General features: G+C 37.5%; 1 protein-coding gene and 1 long non-coding RNA gene across 2 annotated transcripts; one reads left to right on the top strand and one right to left on the bottom strand.

The window, feature by feature from the left end:
* Positions 1-1328: 1328 nt before the first annotated feature.
* Positions 1329-3067, bottom strand: LOC118435780. The gene is made up of 3 exons (XM_035852197.1): positions 1934-3067; positions 1791-1868; positions 1329-1592 (listed from the first exon to the last, which is right to left on the bottom strand). Exons 1-3 carry the CDS (start codon positions 3029-3031, stop codon positions 1500-1502), a joined length of 1269 nt encoding a protein of 422 aa, XP_035708090.1. The 5' UTR covers positions 3032-3067; the 3' UTR covers positions 1329-1499.
* A 5543-nt stretch (positions 3068-8610) lies between these two features.
* On the top strand, positions 8611-9411 carry LOC110850153. The gene is made up of 3 exons (XR_002547937.2): positions 8611-8916; positions 8988-9107; positions 9188-9411. It is a non-coding gene; the product is annotated as an uncharacterized LOC110850153 (long non-coding RNA).
* Positions 9412-20095: the final 10684 nt, after the last annotated feature.

The following is a 20095-nucleotide window of genomic DNA, read 5'->3' as shown; positions in this document are numbered from 1 at the left end:
GAGGTGAAAACTCGCAAATTTGTAAGGCAAAATTCGAAAAGTGTAAAATTGGCGCCGCGTTTTCGCCTCTTTTAATGCAAATATATCCGCCAAACTTGCGCATTTGCAGATAGTTGCATTTGCAAAGTTCATACTAATTTAATTTGTGATCAATTGACACCAGTTTCGTCCAAATCTGCGAGCATACGTTGGGATACCTCCATTGTAAGTTTGTGGGATATTGAGGGTGCAGGGCTGGTGACGATTTCTTGTAAGACTTTCCAGAGTAGAAATTTGGACTGCTTTCCTCCATAAATCTGTCCCAATTTTCTGCAGAAAAAGCTTAATCATGGCAATTGGAGCAAACCTGACAATAATTATTCATACACAGTTCTGCAGAATAAAGTCCACAGAGACAAAGATTTTCGGCAGGATTGTGCAAAAAATATGTAGAGTAAAAAATCTATCGATCTTTTGTCGAATATTTTTAATTGATGATTTCTATCTGGAAATACCTCCCTAAATGTCCATTATTTATCGATAAGATATGTTTTATGCAATTAGCCATATTTTTGCAGGGAATGCTTGTCTTGTTTGGGGTCACTCTGCAGACTATTTGGGCCATCGTGTTGGAACTGTCGGGCCGTTTTCATACGCAATCCGTACGAACGTTGGCGTCCTGGAAGGGTCTGGACTTTAAGACGGGGGCAGAAAAGAAATACATGTCCAAGTTTAAGAAGGGGTGCTACCCACTTTCAATCGGAGAACGGGGCTTGTTCATCGTGAGGAGGATTTCCGTCCTCAAGTTTTTAAGGGCAATTGTGAAAGGGACGTTCAGAGCGTTGCTGACCATTGGAGGGACCGCGAAGCATGTTCCTTAGTAAAAATTAGACTGGACTGGTATAAAAAAGTCGAAGTTTCTTCAGTGTACTTAGAATGATCTGATTTTTGCATCTATCTAGATGGATGATTAGATAGTGTCGAACTCTATGCGACACGAGCAGAGATTTGGGTTAAGAGGAATTTGACTAGGTTAGAATGTTTCTTAAGGGAAAAATTGTATTTATAATTTAATTGGCACGTCTTATTAAGGAACAAATAATAGTGATAATTCTTATAAGGCATATATTTTTAGATAAATTTATCGTAATTAGGAGACCCTAGTTTGCTTGTATGCCACGTCACTAAAGAGACGCCGATTTTTAGACGACCCACATCTCGGGAGGTCACGCTTATTAAGCTTAGCATAAGTGGAGTTAGACACATTCAAAATAATTCGGTTGCGATTATAGTAGCTTTATTGTATTTGTATTTTAATTCGAAATAATAAAGCTGACATATTTGTTCAATTAATAGCAATTTTTTAGAAGGGCATAATTGCATAAATATGCAATAATATTCTGCATCATAGTGAAACAACTAAAATTATACATATACATATTGAAGCCTTCCATTTTAATAAATGCATCCATTTAAATTTTAAATTTTGAAGCAAGGTTGGCCATGTTCCAATCTGTTCATCAAGTTGACTTTGTTGCAGTAGAACAATTACCTTTGTCGGTACTGTGGAATTGTATGAGTACCAGTAAATTTGTTGTAATTGTAGGCAAAATCTGGATGAAAGGAAGTAATTTACAGTGGTTTATTCATATATCTAAAACAAATCGTGCTACTTTTCGTTAAAAAATAGAAACAAGAATCTGAAAAATTGAAAGCACATTTTTTTACAATGTAATTGAACTCTGCCAGGTAAACTTGAATTTTTTATATATGTTTTTTAACAAACAATGAATAGATGGAAGAAATCTTACGGGTGTGATGATTCCTAAATTTAGGGTCATGAATTTCGTCTTGATCTGAATTGCCTCCATGTTTTGTAATCTGCAAGTCTGAAAAAAGAAAAAAAGAAGATTTCATTAAATCTTAAAAAAGTTGGGTTAGGCACAAACATTACCTTGCAGTTGTTCAAATTCTTCAAATTATCCAACTTTCCCAACTCCATTAACATATCCCGACTTTCTGATTCCAACTCTGACCCTCGTCTGGCCACCATGTAGAGCAGGTACGAATAAACAACCATGGTCAGAAAGTTTTGCACAATTTGCGAAAACATGGGCTGCTTTCGAGACATAATTGAGGCGATGAAATACCCAGAAAATATAATTCGCAGCACGCTATGACCAATATCCAAGGCAACCCAGGTACCAAACAATCTCCCAAATTCTACAACCTGCTCCCTCACACTATTATAGACATCAATTATTTCGTTGTAATCCCATTTTCTTGATAATGAATTCAATTCAGGGTCATTATCTCTAAAGTATCTTTGCAATTGGGGCCTCTTCTTGTCCGAGCTGATATCGTCACCAGGACGATGGAATTCTGGCATTGGGTTTGTAGTTTTAAGTTGGTTCTTTACCATGGCCCTTATTCTTTTCAAAATTTCTAAATACCAGATAAGCAAGAACACCTGGAGAAAAGCGAAGGCGGAATGATAGTATCCCAGCACGACTGGGCCCACTCGGAGAAAAATAACTTCCCGAGATGGAGAAATTCTTGACACGGTAAAGTACATTTCCACACTCCAGTACGTAATTATTGCGAGGAAAGTGGCAAACTCTATCTTAAACCGGAAATAATACCGATTTTTAGTTTTTTTTGATGAACCCAATTTGCTCAGAAGTAGACAGAAGTCTTTGTAAAAATTGAAAAGCTTATTTCTTTCGAGTGCCATGTCCATCTTGATGAAAGTAGCGCAACACATGTGAGACACGGATTTGATGAAGAGAACGAAAAAATACGTGCCCCGAGATTTCAAGATATTTAGGATTTCAGTAGTTGAACATGATGAAATGTTATGGATGAAAGTAGCGAAGAGGAGAAGTGAAAAGCAGGTGAAAAACAAGGTTGGAAAGTATTTTATTCTGGCGAAGGCGAATAGTTTTTTAAGACGAGGGTAAGAAGTTGTTATGGTTTTACTATTAGTGAAAGTTTCCAGTGAAACGGGGACAAATCCGAGGACTTGGAAAAGGCGAAGATAAAATAGCTCCATTTTGTCAATAGTTTCAGTGGGTTGAAGAGAGTTAAATATGAGGAGGCATTGGGAAGAGAATATCTCTAATGAATGTGAGACAGGAGATGCATGTACATATATACTTTTTTTTTTACTTTGAATGCGTACAAGTGGGATACCATTAAACATTATAACGTCAGTAGGGTTGGACTTGTTGGGATGGAAACGTGAGACAATATTATTTTACGGTAATTGCATACCACAGTGGGCCAGGACATGTGATTTGGTGGCCATTAACTGAGTGTGAGCTACAGGGTAAATTGAATACCAGATAAACGGAGTATGAAGCCATTAACATTGTTGCAAAATGTCATCAATTGATAAACTCCAGCTTCAAAGTAACAGGGTTCCAAAGTTCAGAGAAAGCATTTGAGTAAGTGGGCACAAGTTTCGACAAGCGCCACCGCTCGCCACCGGCTGCTCCGGCTGATTTTTTGCGATCATTGTTTTCCTTTAGTCTTGTTGTTTGCGAAACACACCCAACATCGTCCCACTTTTTGAAATTTCAAAAATTACGGAGTCGTAGGGGTGCGCCAGATTGTATATATCATATGCAAACAGTTTTAAACAGTTTTAACGCCCGTCCGTAAAATATCTAAGTAATACTGTCTCCTTCGCAATAAGTATTCAACTGATTTTATTGTGTTTCATTTTGCCCCAGCCTCACCCATAACAGAGCGATAGGATTTAAGGGGACGGTGACTGAGTAAGGTGCCAACGTAACTCATGTTTCCCCTTTTTTCAAATAGCTGGCATTTGAACAATATTGGATGGATTTCCTTCTAGATTGATGAAAAATGATCTGAATGAGTTGTGTTTACAGATTCGTTACGAATTTTAATTTTTCGCCATTTACAAATATTTACGCTCTAACGGCAAGAGTCATAAGGCCAAATCTCACATAGCCCCATAAATGGGGTATCGTTGGCGGGAGGATTCAATATATATATACTTTGTGGGATCTAGGACCACCCCCTGAGTATTTAGAGACCGATCAATATTTTTGAGTTTTAGTTTTCTAGATATGTACAGGTTAACATAGGAGGAGATTGAGAATTAACACAGCAGTAGATCGACGTAAACTCCATAATATTCTTCGGTCTCTAAATACTCAGGGGTGGTCCCAAACCCCACAAAGTATATATATTCTGAATCCTCCGGCCGAGATCTTTCCAATGGTACCCCATTGATGGGGCTACCTGAGACATTCAGGCTGATTTGTATTTTTGGCCAAAATTTATGATACCTGGCCCACTGTGCATACGTATGAGTCATTAGCAAATTGAGTTTATTACGCTTATTAAGGCTGGGTGGAGTAATTGGTTTTTCGTCATGTTAGGACAGAGACATTAATAGATATGTCTATCAGGCTATGAATGTACGTATGTATGCCATACATACGGTGGCTGTTTTTATGAATACGCGCTGATGAATGAGAATCGACTTGAATAACATCCAATCTTCATTAGCAATTTTAGTGATTACAAGTGATTAAATCTGTGTTTAAAAAAAACAAAGTCCTGTCACTCAGCTCAATACGGAAATTGTGTTCCAACCTTTTTATCACATACAATTTAGTCACATGTCTTAATAAAATATGTGAAGAAAATATGAATCCAAATTCTTGGAATTTTCATGAAAATGCAAACATTGAGTTGAGATGGAGTATTAGATAATATACTATTTTTTTGTTCAAGTATATATACCTGGAAAAGGAAAATATAGATGGGAAAGCTTCCTTTCGGTATACTCTCTAGACTTGGATTTCGGACAACAGCTGTGCCGGCAAACAATCCTCGTAATTTTATTTTTTATCCTTAGAAGGATAAAAAATAAAATTACGTATTCCGCTATCATATGGAAATAATATTCCGAACATAAATGGGTTCAAACATTAATTTACAAGTAGGTGGCAGTGTTCCGATCGATTTCGATATATATCGTATCGTATCGTTCGATACGATTTCGATACGAAACGATACGCCTTCGTATCGTATCGAAAGTTTCGATACGATACGATATGTCGTATCGAATCGACGATTTCTATATAAGCCCCACATCGTATCGTATCGTATCGAAATTTTCGATATATATCGAAACATGAAATTCGTCAAAATATAAAATGACCTTGTTCATCATGACCTGATTTATTCTACCATTCCACATCGAAAGCATGATGGGAAAGCAGAAAACGTGTTACATGAATGTATTTATAGTTTAGTAAATAAATCATATTACGTCGGTAGTTTAAAACTTGAATGAAAAAGCTTAATTTTCCATATGCTCTGAAAGTAGTTATGATTGTTATTATTAGCATCATCTCCTACTGTAATACGTCACTTTTATCTTCATCAAATTATTCCACTATAACACTAAATAGTTGGAATATTTTCCAAAACAATTTGTGTCAATTACTGTGAAATTTTTCTAGAATTTAGCACATAATTTTCGAAATATAAACATTCTGATTTACTATCAGGACCGATGGGGTAACTCATATATAAAATTTGAAATTCCAACACATGTATTTGTTGTTTTTGAGTCGTTTTTACACTAATTTCAGCTAAATATATCAACTTTTAAAACTCGACTTATAAAATCGATATATATCGTGTCGTATCGACGATTTTCGATACGGTACGATATGATACGATACGAAGCCCTGTATCGTATCGAAAAGTTTTCAAACGACCGATTCGATACGATACGATACGGTTTCGATATGAAATGTTGCTATATCGTATCGTTCGCAACACTGGTAGGTGGGTTTATGCTTACGACTGGGCATTATCACTGACATTAATTTGACAAATAGTGTTGGCCACTAAAATTAAGCCCTGGCCTGAGGTACATACAGTTTAATTTAAGCATTTATGTACATTGGGTACCCAAAAATGTTTGCATTGTTTAAATTATCCAAACGCCACCGTTCTTAACTCACATTGATAAAACAAAGCTCCCCTCTTAACTTGTGTCCTTGTATGTACAACGCATTTGCCACTAATAACGCCGTACTCGGGATAAGAAGTTAAACCCTGGGTGGCAAACAAATCAAAGCCATCCATGCACTCTTGATAAACTGGTAATAAATTGTCATCTACCGGAGTGCATATATGACTCTACCAGCGCGGTAATAACGATCATTACCAATTAATTACGGTAATGAAAAATTTACCACATGGAAACAAACTAGTACCAATCCAGTTGAAAGTTATTACCAAATCAAATCAATACCAGCACGGAGTATATATAGTCAGACTAATTGTAAAAAGACCCAAGTGCACTTGATTCTTAATTCTAAATCAACTTAAGTGCAAAATAAAAGTTATAGGTTATTGTGCACTTAGGTCGTTTTAGAATTAAGTATAGACTGCACTTAGGTCCTTGTAGAAGTAGTCCGACGATATATGACCTTACCAGATTTTTAAGTGTGTCTCTAAACCTGCATACTTAAATATGTACCTGAATACAATTATGAGGTACATACATTGAACATAAATCGATCATGATAACTCTGTCGGCACAACTTACCACTACCTCATTCAACCATTCGACCAATATAAAAATGACGCACATTTCGGCAATGAAATCTAGTCGAGTCGGATGAATAAATTGCCCAACTTCAGGTTCAAATCATGTCCCGTTCCTTCCTTATTTTCATCGTCTTCGCGACGGTATCTTTAGCGGTTGCAAATAATGCCGAGATTTCCTTGACTGGGAAGACTAGCGGCCCATTTGGCGTTGTCACTCCGTAATTGGCTTCTTGCTAAATTTTAATTCTCTAAATTTAATTAACGATGAGGTTTTTATATATTTTTAATTTAGGACGATTGTTTGTGGGGGATTGGGAAATCATGCCGTTAACGACAAGACATAATCGGGAACGTAGAGGTCTCTAATTCCCAGATAGAATAAAGTGCGGCAGAGCACGATACATAAGTAGCGCAAGCATGCGACCACACCCCCTGGCGCCGAGGGGTGTGGTCCAAAAGTTTACGGGATCCTCCCCCTGGGGTCATGTGTATGATGCCGCAAACCGATTTTGATTATCTTGATGCGTTCTCGAGTTATAGTGTTGACAGACAGACGGACAGACAGACGGACAGACTAACTAACCGATCGCATAAAGTAGCTGGCGCTACTTAATAAAGTAACTGCTGTCATGGAGACGAGGCAGGACTGAATATACCAGGGGACCAGGTTTGAGCGATGTGTCATCCGTATCATCCATGTCACCCTGTCGAACGTGATGTACTGAAGGTAGAGCCATTCAGTGAGTACTGTGAAGCGTTGAAGAGCTTGAAATTGGGTGTAAGTGATGGTGGAAATAAGTCGAAATTTCTTCATTCTTAACATGCTAGCAATTTAAATTGTGATTTTGAGTAGTCGTAATTAGGACCTAAATATGTGCGTCTGCAGTTGGCTTCTTGAAAACATTTGAGCAAAAAAGATATGAATTTGTACAGTAAATGAATGGAAATCAGTGTATTTGGTTACGTTGAAACGCGAGGCATGAAAGCTTATCCTGATGTACGTAGTTACAACTGTACTCGGCGATGATGTTTTCATCACTTACAATGCAAGTCATTTACGTGTAAAACTCAGATTTGCATGGGGCCAATTTTATTTTGCTCAGCACATAAAATAACCATACCCGTATTTTTGCATTTTTTTATGATGCGCTAATTTGAGCGCTAGGCGCGAATTTTAAACTGTTCTCCAGCCAAAACCTCGGGTTTTAAAGATTCTCTAACTTTTTTAATTTGAGCGGGAATCAAAAAAATCGAAAACATGGTTCTTCGAAACGACTTACTTTACTTAACCAAACCTTTAAAATTCGCGCCTAGCGCTCAAATTATCGCATTAGAAAAAATGCAAAAATACTGGTATGCTTATTTTTGTGCCGAGCAAAATAAAATTGGTCCCATGCAAATCTGAGTTTTACACGTAAAAGACTTGCATTGTTAGTATCATGTGTTTCGCTCACATTTAATACCACTTAAACCGAAAATTTTAATGGAAAATTTTAGTACTTTTTATGTGCGTCATCAAACCACAAGCTGTGCAACGAATATGTGCAAATATGTAATTAGTATTGCAATATCAGTACACAATACTAGATAAGTTAGCAAAAAATGTATCCAGTTGTACTTTGAATCCTACTCTACCTAAAGTGAGGTAACAACCAATTTAGTTAATTTAAATTATTAGGTGCTTAAGTTTGGCATACGTGTCGATATCCCAGCGTAAGAAGATGTGCTGAATTCATTATCTCATACGGGCAGATGGCACAAACTGGGGACGATTATTGGAAATTACATAATAAAATGTTAACACTACATGACACGATAATGGCAGGTTTTTAATAGAATTATGAAGCAGCATACAGTTTAATAACAACATAACTATCTACATGCGTAGCATTACTTCACAGAATTTATCATATTTGTGGAATGTTTTTTTAACGAAACTTATTTATAACAGATGTTGGCTGCCAGACGTTTTTTATTGCTCTATCAAATTTCAATGCGAGCAGGTGCTCAAGATCTTTTGTACAGCTTGTATCGTAAAGAGTTTAAATATTTGTCGTGAGCAAACTTTGTATTATTAATGGAATCAGCTCTTTTCACTTAATCCCACATCCAAATTCTTAGAATTTTGCGGCATCTAAATTTGTAATCTGTTCAAAATCCGCCTATTTAAGGAAATATGTTGTACATCCTCCACATCCAGTACCAATCCAACTTTCATACACAGATATTAACATTTGACCCCGCAAGAAGATCGACACCGTAAAAATGAAAACCTTATTTTTCATAACAATCCTCGTCTTGGCAATGTTTTGCATACTTGAGGCCAACATGGTAAGTTAAATTAATGTCTGTAACGTCATGTTAAAACTAGCGGTTGAAAATAATCTTACCCTTTTAAAAAGTAGGTCCATTCTGGATTGTGAAAACATTAGGTAAACTGTACAAAATCCATAGTAAAGTCTATTGTCATGAATTGAGAGTGAATTTACTCGAGAATCCGGAGTTCAGTTTGTTTTTAAAAGGTTTACACTATTGTTTAGTGTTTTTAAGAGAAACTATTTAGTGCTCACCAAAGAAAGCTAAGCATTCCGTAAATTTGCAGATTGAAGGTGCCTGCAATGGGATAAGGAGAGCACTTTGTCACGCCCGATGTGCCCAAAAAGGGTTCGCCTGCATTTGGCCGGATGGCAACTGCAAGTGCGAAACTTTCGATTGATCAGGCAAAATTAATGTTGGCTTGGTTAATGTCAAAATTAATTGAATACATGAAAATTAAATTTGTCGTTTCGTAATTTGAAATAAAATTCTAAAAGGTGCATAAATATGTATCGCGTTTGCAAAAATTCAAAACATGTTGTCTTTCATTTAAATGCATGTTATGTTCATTGCCAAAATCGTTTCATGAAGCATGCTGCACGTGTTGGAAAATTATATCCTTCAAGAAGGCTTATATAGTATTTATAAGGTGATATCCTGCCCAGTGCTCGGGATGGGTGCAGAAAAACAAAATAATTATTTTCATGGACATCCTGCTCATCTTATCAAGATAAATATGTATTTGATTCGTGTTGTTCATTTCGGTTTAATAATTTTTATACCTCTTTAAAATGCGAAACATATGTAGAAATTGTGCAAATCCATATTTGCAATTTCGCGTATCGTGCATATTTAATGTACATAGACTATAATTATTGGTCAATTAATGCATAAGTGTAAATGAGATAGGAAATGAAGCAATGTTAGTTTCTATCTGTATATAAATACGCACATGTAATATTCTTGTGTTTGATTGGACAAGTTTGTGAGGATGAACCGTACAGACGTTAGCTTTTAAACGAGGTAATGATTCTATATTTTCTTTTCGAAAGTCTGAAGTTACATAGATAAAACATTAATATTTGTGCTTTACATGTTAAAGCGTTAGCATTCGGGCTAACGTGCATTTTGCTGATTTAACTCGATCTCACTTTATCTACGAGAAAATTTTTATTCATGTCAACAAGAGTCACATAATTAGGAAATTTATTAACATAAGTGACCAAATTGTTTAATGAACAGTAGAATTTATTAATTTCCTATCATGATTTTTATCAAAATCTACATTCTTATCCTCGTACGTCTGAACTTGAGAGGCACCCGGGCTTCTCTCCTACTATTCGATATCCCTAATTTGTTCAGAGAAAGCACGATAACCTATATTTTTGAGGATGGATTAAACTACGAGACTTCAGTCGGCCCAAACCTCCGCTACAGCAACCCTTACACGCCACAAGTACTTCTCTCAATAACTCATAATATGTCCGACTTGGTAATAGTGAGTAAGATGGAACGTTATGCAACTCTTAGAAACGATTTAGAAGGCATCACAATAACGTTAAAATCATCTTCGAATCAGGCCACATTTACGCTCTTTGGTACAAATCTACCCACTAAAGATAATAGGCTCATCACCCCACGGATGCTGGACCTTTGTGACATTATACATCTCACAGCGCGCTTTATAAACCCGAACTATATCTTCGTCAGTAAAGGCGAGATTCCAGGTTACATAAATTGTTTCTCTTTGTACACCGTAATCCCGACCAGAGCAAAACTAATCGTTTACTCTGAAAACTCAATCTGGATTCCGTGCGTGAGTTGTGAAAAGATCAGCTTGATTCGGATCCCAATCGTTTCCCTCAAGTCGATTGACAACATCTGGGATGCCGCGCTTTCAAATATGCATCAAAATGTTGTCCAATTCGTCGATGAGTCTAATTCAATTCCACCAGGTTATAGGACCCGGTCGCGTGAATGTGGGCCTCATTTGACCCCAGATATCTGGACGGAGCAACCTCTCTCGCTCTGTATCTTATGGACGTTAATGGAGTCGCTGAATTTCACGCTGATCAGACGACTCCACTTCGGACACAAAGACGAGTACCGACTCATGTACGATATAGTTTTCAATATAGCGGCAACTGATGCGCTGATCTCGGTGAGCTTCAAATTTCAAATTTCCACCAAGACATTCCCCTTCGTCGTCGTGACTTCAAGGCCATCCTTGCAAAACGACTTTGCAACTTATCTCTCCCCACTCGACGGTCCGACGTGGCTTTTCATGCTCCTGTTCTCCACGGTAAAGGCAGTAATTTTACTTTCGAAGAACCGCGTCGACGTTATTGGAACGATTTTGAAAATTAATTCCCTTCTACTCGGTCAAACGGGGTGTCCCGATTGCCTCGCTGTCTTCAAGAGTAAGATGTTGCTATCGGTATGGCTTTTTGGGTGTTACATCCTCACGGGAAATCTCTACGCTGGGGGAATCTACTCCACCTTGACGGTAATGGTTAGTCCGCCAGTGCCGAAAACAATGGAAGCTTTGGTTCAATCAAAGCTGCCTGTCGTTACTATGACATCGTTTATTACGTGGACGGACAAGAATGAACCTGTCATGACATCGGTTGTCGCGGCAATGATAAAGGCAATTCAGCCGCCGGTATCTGATATTATCAAAAAATTTGAATCCCAGCTAATTTTTCCAGACCCATACCGCTATTTTTTGCCAGTGTTTATAGATTCTGTTAGCAACTCGAGCTCAATTCCTTTGCTCGGGGGGAACGCTAGTTTAGATGCAGGCAGGCCATTTGGGCTGCTGGATGAGGAGAAAATAACGACTTTCTTTGGCCGAACGGTAAATTTGAAGGGTAAAAAGTTTGTGGTTCCTAATCGGGAAGAAACACCATTCGCTTACTCTGTATTAGTTTGCGGGTGGGCGAATTCGTTCGGACCCCAAATATTTTCCAAGATGGAAGCATTTGAATCGTCAGGACTTAAGGCAAGATGGACGGAAGTAACGTATTTTCGGAGACGACTCTCTACAATGAAACAACATTACGAGAACATGAGTAGTAAATATTTCAGGAAGGAATTAGCAAAGGCGAAAGCTCAAATTGAATTTCATGAATCTCAACCCGTTTCTTTCCTAGCGGTGAGATATATGTTTGCTGTATGTGCTGTTATTTCACTCTTGGCAGGATTGGTTTACCTTTGGGAAGACTCAAAACGTGTTTGGGGCACTGCGAGACAATTTAGAAAATGGACTTTGAAGTTATTTATGCGATGGTGGTCAAGCAAAAAGTGTCTTAGAAGGTGAAGAAAAGCATGCTGGATTTAATTTAGAGTAGAATCTCTTTCCAAGAAGTCCACAACCAGAAGAAAATGGAAGTGCACAAAATTGCTACCAGTCTAACTATAGATATGCAGTTGGACACGCTGGTACCTTATCAAACAAACTATACCAAATTAAGCGTAAGATACTAGTAGTATGATACTACATCCAGCTTTCTAGAATTGAGACGGTGGCGCCAATTTATGTGACTCCTCGCAGTCATCATTGGCACCATCAGGCGTTCATATGTAATTCATCAGAGCAAGTAACAAGATTCAGGGGCAGAAGCGCCTAAAAATCTTCGGGCACACGGCCGCGTCGACCTCTATGTTCAGTAACTCCATACCAATACTTTGTTCGCACGCTGAAAGTGAAAAACTTCAAGTCAGACAATATTAATATGTATTGTCCACGTGCCTATGTATATCGTGAGAAATAAGTCCTCATGAATACATTTAGGCCATGCATGTTATCGAGCTTCTAGTGGCTTCGAAGTTTAGACATATTTGGTAAAGGGATTCCACCATCTCGCGAGATTCACAGTTCTCTTGATACAAGTTAAAACCATAAAACGCCAATAATGTTGGCCGGTGCACGAATAAATATGTAATGAACATACTGAGCAGAAAAAAATAAGGGCATCATCGAAAAGGCGAGTTGGTGGTTTTGGGCCGCCTATCTTATCCGTCTTTAGTTAAACCTGCACACTACGTAGAATGGGTGCATGGGCGGGCTAAACATTATTTTCCCTGAAAAAATATAAGGACGTTAATATAACTTAAATTAGCAAATCCATTTGACCACCAGCAGAGCAATATTTTCATTGAGAAAATTATGATCCTTTCCCTTGCGAGGTAAAACTCATTTCAGCGGCTTAACGACTATTATGTATTTTGTAATCGTTGGCATTAAGCATTTATTGTTCCGTGACGCAAATGGTATCCGTTACTGCCAGCGTTGGTCGAAATACAAACTTGGAGATCTGTATGCACACTTGAATCGCGCAGTACTTATAAATAGCATTAAAATCGAAGCGATGGTATTGAAGTGTGCAAAAAATTAATGTAGAATAACATTTTTGAAGAAATCAGCATTACATTACCCCTCTAATCTAATGGTCATGGCAATTATTAGCTCACCCTGCGTAGCACGGGAGCTATTGAATTCCTCTTGTCCGTCTGTCTGTCTGTCTGTCTGTCTGTCTGTCCGCCTGTCTGTTGACGAGGTTTTTGCATCAATTGATGCTAATTAATTTGCCCCATGTGCAAATTTTAGCAAATTTGTAGCACCATTGGTCTCGAACAGTCGGTAACACAAAACGATGCCAAACAATTGAGAACATAGATGCAAAACACACCAAACCTGCATAAGAACCGAAGAAAATAACTAGAATTTTTACTTCCAATTTGTCAAGATTTTATGTCAAAATTATGGATTCGTTTTTCTCGATTATTTTCCACCATTGGTGAAAAATTATATCACAATTATGTATATATTTTGTCCGTCTATTCTGCACCATTAATGCAAAATTATGCCAAAATTGCGTATCTATTTTATCTGGCAATTCTGCCCCATTGGTACAAAATTATGCATAAATCATTATTACAGGGTGAGCTACTTCTAACGTTACAACGGTTTATTTGCTCCAATATTCACAAAAAAATAAAAATTTGTTGGAATTTCCACCTTAGACTTCATTTGAATTAATTACCCTAAAAAATTCAGTAGTAAACTTGTTTCTATTATAATGCATTGTTTTCTTTGGATTTTCACCTCATTCATGGGAAACGAAATGTTATCTTCTTCTGAAGTAATCAATATTTGGAACGGTCTATTCCTGGAAGCCGACCTAACCTTCATATTCACCTCTGACTGTGAAATACATAGTGATTCCGATCATTTTAGAGTAGTAGCAGGCACTAATCGCTACACTCCTTTGCGTAATATTGTTCTCTGTCGAACACTATCTAACATCCGATACCCTAGTGGATTTGAGTACCTGAAAAGGAATGAGCATCGAGGCATGGACAGGTCTGCCAGGCATAAAGTTATGTTCTTTCCGCTGGACGTAACGTTAGGTTATAACAACGCCCTTAATAGTCAAAAGTGCGAACTATTCATGAATATCGCTTAAAACGACCGACAACACTACATTTTCGCGCAAACTTCTCGCCACCAGTATACGTCATGCCTCCGGCGCCAGGTTCAATTTCTGGGCACGGTAAAACTGGTCCTTTACGAAAACAATGACCACAGCACCTTATTCATTCCATGCTTAACTTGTAACCCAGTAATGTTTTCAGAATTAGAGATAATCTCCTTTTCAAGCATTCGAGAAGTTTGGGATAGTCTTAATTTGAATATGCACAAATATTTTGTGTACATCCAATTCGATTAACGCAGAGTGTGGATTGCTCCACTTTGGATTTGCCAATCTAAGAAATACTGAATTTTGTGCAGTAGCTACAATAGCGGAAAAGTATAATCTGACTCTTGTGCAATACAAGAACCAGTTCGAGGCTTGGTTTGGCGATACGAGCTTGAGGGTTTTTATCTATTCTAACGTCATTAACCCAGAGTCAGATTTTTACATTCTCCAAGTTGATTTTCTGTCCATCAACTTCATAGCTGCAACCCTTCCCCCCTCACTTGCCAATGGAATTGAGACCTTCGTGTCTCCTTTGGACGCGGAAAGTTGGACTAGCCTTTTGTTAATTGTGGCCCTAGTTGCAGGATTTTTAACGTGTTTAGGTTGGCGAGGTGCACCTCGGACGTCCTGGATCGTTGCTCCTGCAATTTTGCTGAGTAACATAATAGCTGTAGCGTGCATTCTTCTCGGGTAGGTTGGCGAAAGTATTGGGAGGGCGTATCGTGCGGGTACGTTTTTCAGTGGCCTTCGTTTTTATCATCCTATGGTTATTTGGAAATTTTCTTGTGATGTCGAATGTGTACAACGCCTCATTGTATTGGAACTTGGCCGTTATAACACCGGAACACCTCCCAGCGGGATACTAGACCTTGTCAACTGGAATATTCCCATCATGGCGATGGATTCCTATTATGATTATAAAACCCGCTCGGCGAAAACTGTTTTATCGGATATCATTATCGCAGAATTACTGTCAATTTTACGGCAAGGTTCGAAACTGATTAGATTCTTAACCAAGCTTTAAACCAAGTTGATATTGTTTAATGACACCAAGTGGTCAGGTATTCTGAAAAGCTTCAATCCACAAAATCCAACAACAACTCATTCAATGATAATTTATTCGTTTTCAATCATTAAATTCGAAAGTGTAAAATTGATGGCATTTTGGGCGCGTTTTCGCGTCTGTTTATGCCGATATCTCCGCGAAACCTGCGCAATTGCAGATAGTTGCATTTGCAAATTTCATACTAATTAAATTCGTGATCGATTGACACCAGTTTCATCCAAATCTGTGAGCATACGTTGGGGGACCTCCATTGTTAGTTCATATTGAAACAATGAAATGCTGGAAATCGTCATATTGCCCGGCATAAGAGTGAATCTCCATTCACGATGGTGCACCATACGTTCACAAATAAAACATTGCTGACAGCTTACGTCGCGAAGGAATGGGGGCGCCTAAGGCTGGTTTGATTCGGTTGTGGCACAATGTTTTTCAGCAAAATAGAAGATTGCGAGGAAAATCGAAGCTGAGGAGATTCAGTAAATATTTTGAGGCACGCATTGGCAATGTGAAGGAGCCAGTCACATTTCATGGGTCATACCCTATCACTATGGAAATAATTTTTCCCGCCTTCGCTTTGTGTTCCGTTGTTATGTTAACTGGTTTAGTTGCATTCATTGTGGAATATGGGAAGCATAGTGTGCCGACATTTTTAGATCTTATGGTTATTAAAGGTTTGGCAATTATTGACGCAATTTGCGAATGTCATGCGAATTTGAGTAGAATTAATAGCAACAAAGACTTGGGTAGGATTAATATTGTTTGAGGTGGACGAGTAGGTGCAAGATAGGAAATGCATCCTCGAAAATTTATTTTATAGGGTCACCAAGCATCATGGAAATGTAATTAGTGATAAGTTATGACTTGTGCTAGACGGCGTACCGGTGGAAATAAATAGACATGTATATAAATTGAATCTACATATATGTCTATTTAGTAGTTTAGTGGAGCTATTGGCCAGGTCTGGTAGATTGCCCACTTATAATTCTCGTCAAATGTTGTCTGAAAAACACTAGAACAAATGTTAAGACTTTACTACGAGCTGATATCACTTTTGTCAAACTTCGCACACCACTAGGGGTAAAAGTACGTTGTACCAGGTGTATTGTAAATTACTAATTTTAATAATAATTTAAAATTAATTTTATTTCTCGAGTTAATTAGTAATAATAATTTTAATAAATGTTCACCAAACATTATTTGGGTCGCAACTTTTTCTCTATCAATCAGTCCCAACACATGGGGATTAACGCATTAACCAGGTTAATGTGTGGTAAGGATTAATTGATAATGAATTAGAACGACGCATTGATTGACTTGTCTGGTCATACATATTTACTTGGAAAAGCTTATGCAAAAATTATTACACAGTCCTTAATACTAAAACTAGAATTAAGAAATTATCCTTGATTTTAAGGTCAATTAAAAGTATCGACTGATCCAGCAATTAGGTCATTTGTCTCTTACCCATGCAAATGCCTACCAACCAATTATTATTATAAGGTCATACGTATTAACCGTCCATAAAAATATAGCTATACAAGGATGTCTACTTATTTAGCTTAAACAATTTTAGTATGTTACAAAAATAACTAATTAAACTGGTCTATGTCAGAAGACGATAGGTGTCTAGAAAAAATCGAGTATAACTTTGCTCCTAATTTGTAATAGACGTCATTTGCATTCATTCCAAGTCTCGGATAGGCGCTTGTGGTTTTTAAAATTTTCTTCAATTTTGTCAACCTGCACAAATGCAAATTTACTATGATGGTAGTAACAAAATTAATGTGGACATCTTTGGACCTCTTTGAAAAATCGTATCGCTACATGTGGACAAATCCCATGGAATGGAACTCCACCAGGGGGAAATTTCAACATAATAAGCTATCCGCTGCTCTCCTTCCTTGGGTGGGATCTATTTTGTCCATCATTCTATCCGGCGGAGGTCCCACCCTAATTCTTTTATGCTCCCAATTGTTCGGCTATATCAACCTGCCATTACGAGAGTTAATAATTAGTGTAGTAATTATGGTTTTATCTTGGTTTGGTGTTATCGTAGAAGTCTTATTGCTCACACTTGGTACAACGTTGGTGTCTCCAATGAATTTTCTTATCGACCTGGAGAGGAAATTGACATCGGGTAAGCCTCGCTGCAATAAATATGTACAATGTCGGACAAAATTGAACGTCCTGGTGTGTATTTGGCTTATCTACAAAGTGATTAAGATTTATCTTCTAAATTTTGCATATGTGAAAAGATTATGGCCGAATGCCGTTCCTGTTTTTGAAAATTGTCGAAAAGGTCAAAGGTCACAATTTTTGACCAAGAAGCTCATTCTTCTGGTACCATTAGCAATTTGTTTCCTCTATGGCTTTGTTTTGTCTCGATAGCCCATTTTGATATCCTGCTCACCCCTCTGCGATTTTTTTGAACAAAGTAATGTATTTTTGAATAAAGTGAGTTTGGGAAAGTTTAACATTGTTCTTATCGGAAAATTTTGTAAAATCGTTAAAATTAACTATAACGACAAATGAAAAATGAGCTTTTTGGTCGAAAATTGTGACCTTTGACCTTTTCGACAATTTTCAAAAACAGGAACGGCATTCGACCACAATCTTTCTGTGCTTCACAAATGCAAAAATTTAGAAGAAAACTCTTAAGCACTTTCAAGATAAACACCCGGAAGTTCAATTTTGTCCAACACTGTATTTTGTGTTGGACAACTTTTTATTTCCTTTTCTTCTTCCAGAATATCCAATATCCACCAAAACCGGTCGCCTTGACGTGCTCGGCATAGTGCTAAACATTTCCGTCGTTGCATTCGCAATCTATCCGGTCACCTTCATATTCTTTCTCACCACTGACCTGGATCCTCTATACTTGTTTGGAAAATATGTGGTAAACAAGGGTCCACCTTGTCTGTTAATTCTTACCAATATTGCTCGACCTCTCGTAGTTATGCCATTCCTGCAAATTTGTCGCTTATTTTCCATCTTATTTTCCGGACTAACCGTCGGCTGTCATCTTATCCTGAGCAATATCTCCTGGATGGAGGCGACCTCGCGTATCGGAGTACCTCTCCTAGCAAGAGTGCTAATAAATCATGCAATATTGCAAATAGTACTGCAATCCATTGAGAATGCGGTGAGTTCTTTAATCGCGATAATAATGTTGGCAGGATTCTTGTTAAGCATTCTGTTTAATTTTACTACAATTAAAATGTATCACGTGACCCCCATGCCGCTCTATTTGTTCTTCCCCGCGGTGGGGATCCTAATTCCGATGATAATTCAGGTAATGTTGCCCATGTTGATTGACGTGTATGAGGGGGAAGTAGTGTTGCATCGCAGGTGGAGGTGTGCCCTCTGGTTGCGTCGTGGAAATATCAAGTATTTGAAGAGAAGGTTAACTGGAGTGAAGGTTTTAAGGATGTATGCAGAGGTAAATGGGCATTCGTTATACTTTGTAAAAAAATCGACAAAGGCGACGTATTATTATGCGATTTGGAGTTATACGATTTCTGCAATGTTGTCGATACGGGTTGTGGGTGCGTTGTGAAAGGGGAGGTTCATCAAATCGGGTTGGTATATACACTTTTAGAAACTGGGTATTAAAAAAATGAGCGGTATTGATATCTGTCTCTACCGCTTTGGTATTAAACGGTTGTACTATCTTGGTATAAATTCGGTAATAAAATAATACTATGTGGTAATCATTTCATGTATTACTACAGGTTGTAGGTTGTATTAAATTTGATATTAATTTTTTAAATTTATTACCAAATCATTACCAAGGCGGTAAAGTCACATAACAATACCGCGTTTGCTGATATTCTTAGGATTGTATTGTTAGCAAGAAAAAAAAGTCGGCAATTTTGTTTGGCTTGAAAAGCGAGTTGCGAAATTAAATTTTTATACATACATTATTCAAGTAACAAATACATAATCTGGGATGAAATGCTAAAAATTTCAAAGAAATAATATAAATGGGGATAGATTGTTTTTTGCTAGCTTGTTTACGTAATAAGAGCTAGCGTAATAAGATCTGACTTTTTTACACTCTCAGTTTGTTCTTAAGATAAGAAAGTTAAAATTTGTACATTTATTTGAGATTTACAGTATGTAACTTTATTGTGAATTAAATGTATGCATGTAGCATATAAATCGTAAATACTTGGGAATAGCTTCAAATTTTTTCGAATGCACTTTTATGTCATTTATTAGTAATATTTCATACTACATTTTTGCCAAATTTCGAACGAATTGAGTGAAAATTGCGTAATTTAAAGATATTTAAGTGTCAAAAAATTGCAAATTGCACGCAACATAATTGTAGATGCAGATATATAATCCCGTCTAAATTTGATGTGTACGACTTTAGCTAAACCGCTTGAATTCTTCGAGGAATAGACTCAACCAAGTTGTTAGTGACATTTTAGTCACTATTTGTCACTTTTGAAATCACAGCTTTCAGGGATGCCACATTTGAGGGTTACGACTCCGCAACCAGACGCTTCTGGATTGACCACAGATGTTCAACAGGGTTGAGGTCCGGCGACTGTGCAACCTAGTCCAGGATCTTTATTTTGTTTTCCTTCAACCATTTTAGGATGATTTTGGCCGAATGTTTGGGATCGGCGTCCTGTTG

Source organism: Folsomia candida, unplaced genomic scaffold, assembly GCF_002217175.1.
Source record: "Folsomia candida strain VU population unplaced genomic scaffold, ASM221717v1 Fcan01_Sc005, whole genome shotgun sequence".
NCBI lineage: Eukaryota > Metazoa > Arthropoda > Collembola > Entomobryomorpha > Isotomidae > Folsomia > Folsomia candida.
Note: the sequence above shows the minus strand (reverse complement) of the source record. Positions and strands in the feature narration are given on the sequence as shown.

Excerpts from the sequence above, each read along its gene's own strand:
- LOC118435780 (XM_035852197.1), bottom strand. The coding sequence starts at position 3,031 with ATGGAGCTATTTTATCTTCGCCTTTTCCAAGTCCTCGGATTTGTCCCC. Across the intron at positions 1,869-1,933 it reads AGAATTTGAACAACTGCAAG|ACTTGCAGATTACAAAACAT; the intron begins GTAATGTTTGTG and ends TTCTTTTTTCAG. Across the intron at positions 1,593-1,790 it reads ATTTAGGAATCATCACACCC|ATTTTGCCTACAATTACAAC; the intron begins GTAAGATTTCTT and ends CCTTTCATCCAG.